Below are 9,850 nucleotides of genomic sequence, written 5' to 3' on the forward strand. Positions count from 1 at the left end.
CTTTTAGGCCTTGATCTTACCATGTTAGCTTGCATGGAATTGTCTGCCCTGGTCGTGTGGATAGTACTAAACCCCTGGCATTACTGAATTATGTCACTGTTGTGTTAAACTTCCATCCTTTACCTGTGGAGACAGGTCTGGGCTAGAAACATTCACTCACTCTTTTGGGTTCCTGTATTGATGAAGGGGAGGAAGTGTGGTCACGCTGCCCATAGGTACTTCTCATGGCAGAGCCCAAAGTCCAAGGCAAGACAAAGTGGACCATTCAAAAATGCTGTGGGTTTTTTGTTGATTCCTAGATGTACTGCTTCCTGCTCAAGTCTGAGGTAACAGTGCAGTGTAGGTTGCAAGCTTAATGAGTTTTCTAGTGCTGATTTACATTAGTATTTCTGAGGGTAGATTATGAAGCCCAGTACTCTTTGCACTGAAAAAGTAATGGATGTTCAGAACAAGATTCCCTTCAAGATAAGTAGAGCTGTCACAAAAAGTGATGGCTAGAGTTGAAGGGAGCTGCTTCATACCTTGCCTTGAAAAGCAGCTCTCATTTTTGAGAGAAAAATGCTCCCTACTGGTTTGTCATTTTATGGTCTCTCTATACTAAATGAACGGTGTAGGAGCCTCCTCCAAGTAAAGCCAGAGCTGTTAGTTTTGGATAGCTCAGATGGGCTGGACTTGAGAAATGAGTGTGTCGGTATTGGGGAAAAAAATAATAGAAGGTGGAAATAAGTTACAGAGATGCAGTGAGCTGTGTGGGAGCAACAAAGTCCTGATTTCAGTCCTGGCTCTAAAACTGATTTGTGATGCTGACCTTGAGTGAGTTACTTGAGAGGGTTGTAAGGGTTTCCTTTTTTGTAAAGGAGGAGGGTGTCTGTGAGAGAACAGCAAACCGAAGAGCTAGAATATGAAAACGTGAGTTTTCTCCCTCACCTGGCTTCTAAAAATGATGAAAGAGCCTTACCACAGTATGAAGACTGAAATGTGCACATAAAATGCTCCCTAACCACCTCAGATGGTACGGAGTAGTAGGTGAGGTCTTGCTTGACTTACACTGCACAAATCTGATTTACCTTATGATAAACTTCTGTCAGCCTGTAGTGGATCTCAGTAAATTCAAATAAGCTACAGCTAAGATCATCTCTGGTTTATGGAGGCTAGCTGTGAGAATTTGGCACTTTGGTTAACTTGTGCTAAACTCTAGGATTTGGAAATGAAGCTGCCTGCTTTTTATGAACAGTGCTCTAACCCATAATTTCAGTTACCTGAAGCAAGGTAGAACCATGCGCAGGTACTGGACAGTAACGAATTGTATGCAGTGTAGTCATTCCCAATATCTGTTGTGCAATTCTATCCTATAATACTAAAAGCTGTGCTAATTAGGTTGATCAAAATGGGATTTTGTTGATGGGATTAATCTTTGCTCACTAACAGAATGGTTTGAGCAGTGTTTATCAAAATGCTGAAAACGTTTACAATATCTGAAGGGGGTGGGATGTCATGGGATATAAGGGTGAGAGGAGGCTGCAGGGTAGGCTGACCAGCACTTCATTATTTGCTACTTCAGCAGAAGACGACTTAAGCTGAAACTCTGGAATAGAGGATAAGTCTTTGTTCTCTTTCATAAATAGTTGATACGAGAGTTTTTCTAGAGATGTGTTTGCCTAAATTCTGTTACTGTTCTTGTCCTGATTTAAGATGTATTAGCTGAAGCACCCATGGATATCTGGTTTAATCATAACTACATACGCTGTTAAGAATCTGTGTGATTACAAAAACCAGCATTTTTTTCACTAGGTAAATGAGACTAGGGATCAGTCACTTAAGCAATTCTGCATTTTTGTAGGGAGGCAAACAAGCAGCATGTAAGATGTCAAAAATGTTTAGAGTTTGGACATTGGACGTATGAATGTACAGGGAAGAGAAAATACCTGCACAGACCTTCGAGGACAGCTCAATTAGCGAAAATTCTTAAAGAGAAAGAGAAGCAACTATTACTGCAACAAAGGTAAGATTGGCAGAATGAAAATGTTTGGTTTATTAATGAAGAGGTAATTTTGGATGTGGGTGGGAATGACGGTGTCCTAGAGCATTTTCTGTCATCTTCCCTTGCTGATGCTTGTTCAGCATCAAGGTCGTTTGTATGTCAGGTGGAACATGTACAGTCGGGTCCCACAAAATTCATGTGTTGTTCATCACCACCTGCTCAGCTGAAACACACTTGAAACTTCCTTTGTCATTCCTGAAATAAACCAGTGCACTAAGCTGAAGTTAAAATAGTTGGAGCTTTTTTTGGTGATGGAATACTGTTTCCTGAATTTCTTTACTTGGTTTCATGGGTTGATGTGCTAGTATGAGCAGGTTGGTGTGGAGACTGCAAATGTATTTATAACAGAGCAGCAATACTTTCACTCCTGGTTACGTTTGTTGTTAGTCTGTGCTTAAATCCTGATGGTCAGGGTCCTACTGGACAGGGATCTGTGCCAGCACAGCTCCTGCATGTTGCTCCTTATGAGCTGAAATGGTTGAATGAGACCTGGACTGCCAGGTGGTTTGAACTTTCAGGCATAAAGTAAAAATATCTTGCTGAACTGTGTAATTACTTCCCTTTTTGACATCTGAGAAAGTGAAAGGTACCTGTGGCTAAACAGAAAAATCTAAGCAAAACTCCGTGTTTGTGTAATGCGATTCCTGTCCCACTTTGCTCTGTGAGAGGCCTTTAGTGCCTCCCCCAAGTTTAGTAATTGTTTCAACAAGAGACTCCAGGTGACAAAGGAAAAATAACGTAGCCCAGCAGTTTTCCATGAAATTCCTGTTCATGAGTGTCTCAGTGTAAAAACTGAGTTTAAGACTCAGCTAATTTCCTTGTTTCTTTGCTGCCCGATTTCTACTGAATCCTGCACATTAATCATTTGATATAGGAGTTCCAGGACTGTCCAATATCTGCCATGGATGGAGTTTTTTGGGCTGTAAGCCTAACAGTGTGAGGGGTATGTGGTGTGAAGTCATCTCGTCAAAGGAAGACTAATCCGTAGATGGGAACAGTTTGTAATCCTGGTTAAATTGGGCTGGATTCATACTGGTTATCTAATCCTAAACTCTCTGAAGCTCCTTAACTGTGCTATGAGAGATCAGCTCCATAGGTGCCAGTGTTACACCTTCCAGAGTGAAGCTTATTCTTCACGCAAAGAACAACTGCCTTGGTCACACTTCTACTTTTTGCATAGTTTGTTCTGGAAGGTCATTTCTTGTCTGCAGAGAAGTTGGGTCTGCTTCAGAGTATGTGCATCATCAGCTTTAAAGATCTAGTAATGAATCATTAACCAGAAGGCAAACATAGGCTAATAAGGTTAATATTTACTTTTTGACAATGACATGCAAGATTTTTCAGCATTAACTCATTTCAGCAGTTGTTCCAGGAACCTTCTATTTGCCTGGTGTTGACACCACGATTCTGGTGGACAAACTGCTTGCCCATCTTAGAATAGGTGTTGGTAAGGGAGGAAAGGTGAGAAAATGCTTATTCCTTAGTGATGTTACTGTATTGAATCAAACTGCAGTGTCCGAGTCTTAATTTACAGTTCTGTAGACAGCGTGTGCCACAGGAGAAACTACCAAGGGTCAGGAATGAGCTCTGCATGCTCCGCAGGGGATTGACCCCTGGCAGCTCTGCGGTTCCATAGGGTGCTGAGCCCCTATACCTACCCATACATTAAACACTAGGGGGAGGCATAGACCTGTGCCAGGGTAGTCCGGGTTCCTCGCATGCTGAATTAGGTGCTTCTTCTGAAAGGTGCTATGGGATCTCATTCTGTTTACTGGCAGTGGCTTCTCTTACCCCTGAAACGCCTGGTTACCTCAGTAAGGGCGTAAGGCCTCAACAAGAGAAATATTAACTACATTCAGCAATACAGGAGGGATTGTAATTGGGTTCAAAATGTGAAAATCGATCAATCTTCCTCTTGTCCACAGGAGTTTGTGGGGAGTGTGGAAAGCTCTTCTGTGTAATTATAATATTTTCACACTGTACATGTGAAAGTACCAAAACCCCTCATTTTTCTGACATACAAATGGCCTGGAGTGCATTCATTGGTATACAGCAGAGGTTACACCTAATGCTTTCTTCCTTTAACCCTTTTCTGGAGTCTTTATCAACACATACTGCTGTCTGATTTCTAAATGAACTGTATTTGCAGTTTTCACTTTCATTTCTGTGTGTTTAAGATGGCTTCCAATAGTAGCTTTCAGTTGAGGAAAAAGTGTTGTGGTTCATGACAGAATGTGCAACTCCCTCATCTGTCAGTGGCTCATTAAGCATGTTGTAAGTGTATGGTGGGGGACTGCTTTAACCATTACACACGTACATTCCAGGTTGAATTACGTGCTGCATATCTGCAGTGCATTGAGAAGAGCATGTGACTGGTACATTCTCTGAAAGTTCCATTTTCTTTAAAAAAAAAAGAGAAATCCCTTAGAGTTTTGTTAAAAGAAACTTTCTCCTGTGTCATTGCCACTAAAACTTTCTGTGAGGATATGGATACATGGGATCCTGAAAGACAAATCACTGGAAATCAATATGAACAGATTGCTTTTTCTTCACTTGCAAGAAATGCATGGTGAAAGCTACAGACTAGTGCTGTGTTTTACCCTTTGTTCCAATCAATTCAGTTATTGCTAAATATGGTGATACAGAACACTTGTGCATCCTTTTCTCCTATGCCTTTCCCCTCCCAAAGTGTATAATATGAAGAGTAAAGAAGAGCACGCTTAACAGAGCGAGTGAATTGCTGCTTTTTTTATTTTCCCTTTCCTGATTTGTAGGTATTACTGTTTTTCTGGTTTGAATTGTGACTGAAAGTAGATGCCAAATGAACTTTGGGTGGTGCAGCTCTGCTGCTGGGGTACCGGTTTTCTAATACTAAACTCTGCTTCACTGGGCTGCTATTTATTTAATTCTCCCACGGCATTAATCAAAGCCATTGTTTTTCCCTCCCTTAACTAGCTCTGGAGAAAGTACTGCAGAAAAGAAGACAAAGAAGAAAAGGTACGTGGGGAAGGGTGACGTTGTGCAGTGGTTTCGGTGGGTGATCTTGCACTGGGTACTGCAGCAGGCAGTTTGGAAGGGCTGAGGGGTACTCAGTGGTGCAAGTACAGTTGCAGTTTTACTGCCTTTAGCCTGTTACAGGCACTTGTGTAACAGACATTTAGAGAATTTCTACTCCTCCTTGTCCAAAACCTCTAAATTCTTTGTCCTCTGCTTTTCTCCTCACTGATTGTCCTATCTTTACATGATCTTGCTTTTAATAATAAAAATCTTCCTATTTCTGCCTCAAAGTTCATTGAGTATATTTCAAACAGTTGTGCAAGAATGCCATACTGTTTTCTAGTCTGTGATCACTCCACCTACACATCCTGCTCCTCCTTTTGTTGTTTGCATTCCCTTTTTGTAGCAGCTGTCTCTCTCTGAAGATTTGTCTAGAGAAAGAAATAACGCATCTAAAAAAAATAAAACCCCAAACCAAAACCCACCCCACTACCAGATCAAAACAAAATTAATGAAATACCCCCTACCCACCCACCCAAGTACTAATTTGAGCCAAAAACTGTCTCTCGACTTTTTCTACTTTGCAGTAATGTTTGCTTGGGAATGTGTTTCTGTTTCTGTTAGCAGAACACTTTCAGGACCAGCTAGAGCCCTGGCTGCAGTACTCCTGCTGACTATGCCCGGAGTTTTACTTGTGGGGCTGTCTGTACAGTAATGGCCTCATTATCTCTTTGCATTTGGTTCACTGTCTAAATCTGGTCTTTTAAAAGTGATTTTTGGAAGATTTGGAAAGACTAGGCCTTCTGCGCTCATTCCATAAGCCACAGCAGTTTTTTCAAACACCTTTACTTTAGGCTGTCGTGTGGAATGTGGCTTTGTTGGAGTGATTCTTGGTGAGGATCTTAGTTGTACTATCAGAACATGCTGTATCAAAGGCTCCTTTCTCACCCATTTATTGTTGGAGTTACTCAGGACTAGTGAGATCATAAATGAACTGATTCCTAAATAATGTAGTTCAGACCTCTTCCTGCCTCAGCTTCCTCATATGCTGCAGTCTTCTACTTGGCATAATGATTTCCAGAGTATCTGAGCTCTAAACCAATGCAAAAATGAAAAGAGCAGAAGGATTTGAGGGAGGATCTGGTTTGGTGGTTTTTTTTCTTTTTCCCCCAAATCTTAAACCTCTGAGGTTTGAATTGTTACTCTGGTTTAATGCAAGCACCAAATCCATAAATAGAAATTCCTTTCCAGAGAGTTTGCTATTTGTGTTATGATACAGGAAGAACGAAATGCAGAAAATGCAGCAAAGGGTTACCATTGAATATGTAAGTTCCAGATGAAACATAAAAAGGCAGTAGCAGCACTAACCTTTTACACAGTGTGTTTGTTTTGCTATAAACAGTAATAAGTAAGCTACAGGCTGAACCAGAAAAACAGGAACAGGCAAACCAGCTGTTGTACGATCTTGTGACCTGAGGTGACACAGAGCTGTCTTCCGGGTGTGTGTTGGCTTCAGCGTTCCCATACGGCATACTTGGGTTACTGAAAGCCCACTTCACGCTTGGATCCCACACAAATCCACCTGCCTGAAGGGCAGAATCATGTCTTAAGTCACTTGCTTCTCCAGGCTGCGATCGTGCCCCAAACGGTAGCTTTGATTTAAGTAGCGTGTTCAGGATCACCTGAACACCCGGGGTGGTTGGATGATGTACATAGCACTGGGACAGAAAGTCTCAGCGAAGGGTGGTAGCATGATGTTACAAAATACGGCGGTTGTTCCACAATTGGTGTGGAATTGTGCAAGATGTTAACATTTGTGCACTTCTTTTGAGGAGGGTGACTGTTTCTCTGCTAGAGAGACTTTGTCCTTTTACAGTGGGGTAGTAGACCCCAAAATCTTAGTTCTACCAGTCTACAGCATCGGGGTTGTCACTTGACCTAACTAGGACAAGGTGAAGCAGTGAATTTTACTTGCTCCCATCCTCCTCGACCTACCGCGTATTGCCTCGCCTGAAAACGAGCTTGACTCTCCTCTCTAGATCTAGCTATTGCTTGCCTCTAGGAGCAGTGGTGTGAAGAGTTATATTCTGATGGTTCTGTGAGTCGTTTTTAGATTACAACCTAAATATTAGATGTCTAAATATAAATATAAATACTGCTTCTGTGGAGGGTGATTAGGAGAAGAAATTTCAGTCAGAGCAATGCAGGGGATCCTCTGACTGATTCTCATCCACATAAATGGGTCTGCACATCTAATGAAACCGTTTAACCTACTTGTTCCATTTTCTTTTTGCTCTCCTCCTGGTTGGTGAAAAACTCATCTTAAGTCTGTATTTAACCAGCCCTTATGGAGGTGTCTATAAATAGCCATTGTGTCTGCATGCACAGAGATAACAGATTGCAGATGTATTTTAAAAACTTCAGTGGTTCATAGCTTAATACACACATCCAGAGGTGTCAGCTGATGTGACCATGGCTGATAGGGTAAAAAAACATTACGCTTTCTCTAATAGCCTTAACATTGGCATTTCCTGAGTTGTTGTATTTAACCAAACCCTCTGATAAAAACTACTACATTAAAGCAGAATCTTCTTTCTGTTAGAAAATTATTGTAGCTAGCATTTTTGCATGCTGTTTGGCTGATTTGGAGGGCAGCGGGGGTGAATTAGTACGCTTTGGAGAAAGATCTATTGGAGAATTTAATTAATTGGAATTCATGTTGCCTTAATCAGAGACCTCGATCTTGAGCATGACAGTAAGGGCTAGAAATGAGGGGAGGAAAAAAAAAACCCAGAGATACAAAAATCCACTTTGCTGTGTTCATAATTCTGTCTTTATCTTGGACTGTTTCCACCCCTTTTCCTCCACCCTTTAAACATAAGTAGCCTGTAGTGGCAGGTAATCTGGATTCTTTTGCCAGGAGTAATCTAAGAACAATTTCCACTGAGTACAGTTGTAACATTTGTGCAATCACTGATGAAACTTCCAGTGACTCTTGCACTGCCAAAATTTCACTGCGTGCCAATCTTTGTTAATTTTTCCCCAAGGCTTGAGGAGTGCAGGACACTCGTGCTTCTCCTGCAGCCCTGTTCTTTTATTTAGCCCAGTCAAGATGCTTTTTCTTACTATGAGCAAGATCCCTCCGGCTTTCAAGCTTAACCTCTTTTTTAGGCATGTTTTGTCTTGCCTCATGTGCCTGGTGTCAGTGCCGTGGCTCAGATGGCCAGAATGTATTCGTTCAGAGTTGGAAAGGGGACGGACAGGGATGGGAATTAGTATTGAGACTGCAGGCCTGGAAGTTTTCAGACCAAATAATTGATCTTTGGTTTACAGCACGGTACAAAGAACAGCGTAATGAACGCTGTCGCTAGCAGGCCTGCTCTTATCTGTGGCTTTGTTCTCCCTCAGATCTAAGAGCGTGACCAGTTCCAGCAGCAGTAGCAGTGACAGTTCGGCTAGCGATTCCTCATCTGACAGTGAAGATTCTTCTACCTCGTCTTCCGATGATGACAGTGACAGTGATGAGAGCTCCTCTACTTCCTCATCTTCTCCATCCTCGAGTAGTTCTTCTTCTTCGGAGTTTGAGTCAGATTCTAGCTCCTCCAGCAGTAGCAGCAGCAGCACAGACAGTAGCTCCGATGATGAGCCGCCAAAGAAGAAGAAGAAGAAATAGTGTGGACCGGTGTAGAACTGTTGTTTTACGAATGGTGGCGCTCTTCAAGGATCCTTTGAGCGCGAGGTTGCCAGACAGTTAAACGGTCAATGTTTCTACTGCTCAGACTTTCTAAATGTTTTGCATAGTTGTTCGTAGGACATGAAAGGTATTAAATGGCACGTGAGACTTACTGAAAGAGTATTTTTGTGGTTTATCCTTTTATGGAAAATCTTACTTTTTTTAGTTCAAAAATCTATCATCAGATTTGTTTATATGAGCTAAGGTCCAGGAACCTGGATGTTTACATGCTGGAAGGCAAAAGCTTTTTATGGTAGATAATGCTGTGCATCAGATGCTACTACTACTCTGTTTGACAGCCTCACTTACATTTATAAAACCCTCTGAGCTATTAGAGGCAAAAGTTTCACGCTGCTGGCTGCAGAGCACTGTCATTGTTGACGCCGAATGCAGAGTGTTGCACACAGAGGGCCTTCCACCTTGCTGGTGACGGATGTGTTCTGTGCTGCTGAGCTTTTATTCCTGACGGCTTTTCCTGATGCTTCCAGGTCAAGTCTTAACTGCAACATACGACTTTAGCTAGTGTTCGTTTGTTAATGATCAGTATGCTGCTTGTACAGTACAGAGGCTTCAGCCTTTGCATCTTGCCCGTTCCCTTAGTTCACGCGTTTGTAGTGTTTTGAGACACAGCGTCACTCGCAGCAGTCTGTAAGAAAGAGGAGCGCTGCGCAGTGGAAGAACTACAACTGATGCTGCTTAGGAGTTTCATCTTTGTGCCTTTTTTTGTAAATTAAATGTATCCTAGCGAGAGAAGGGCTCGGGTAGGTGTTTTTCAGAACTCCGTTAGCTTTCCATAGAGAATACGGTCAGTAAAACCAGAGAAATAGTAGCAAATGGGCACTATTTTCAAGGGCATAGGAAAGAGGCTATTTTCACTGGATGTTCAGTCAGAAGGAGTCACCTTTCAGTAGAGGTCCCAAAGGAAAGCGTTTCCCTTTTGGTATTTTTGCAAAAAATAGTTGTATGATGCAAGATTACCAGTCTCTGTTGGTGGGCACGTGGTGACCAGCATTGTAGTCTGCAGGAAAATCATTATCTTCATGTTATAGTGTGTACGTTTCTGTGCAAATCTGGTGTGG

At 42.0% G+C, this 9,850-nt stretch overlaps 1 protein-coding gene across 1 annotated transcript; it reads left to right on the forward strand.

The window, feature by feature from the left end:
- The first annotated feature begins 1,277 nt into the window (after nucleotides 1–1,277).
- On the forward strand, nucleotides 1,278–8,711 carry ZCCHC10 (zinc finger, CCHC domain containing 10). Its single transcript, XM_010161644.1, has 4 exons — nucleotides 1,278–1,285; nucleotides 1,841–2,002; nucleotides 4,997–5,038; nucleotides 8,447–8,711. Exons 1-4 carry the CDS (start codon nucleotides 1,278–1,280, stop codon nucleotides 8,709–8,711), a joined length of 477 nt encoding a protein of 158 aa, XP_010159946.1.
- Nucleotides 8,712–9,850: the final 1,139 nt, after the last annotated feature.

The sequence above is a fragment of the Eurypyga helias genome, unplaced genomic scaffold (assembly GCF_000690775.1).
Source record: "Eurypyga helias isolate BGI_N326 unplaced genomic scaffold, ASM69077v1 scaffold26861, whole genome shotgun sequence".
Taxonomy (NCBI): domain Eukaryota; kingdom Metazoa; phylum Chordata; class Aves; order Eurypygiformes; family Eurypygidae; genus Eurypyga; species Eurypyga helias.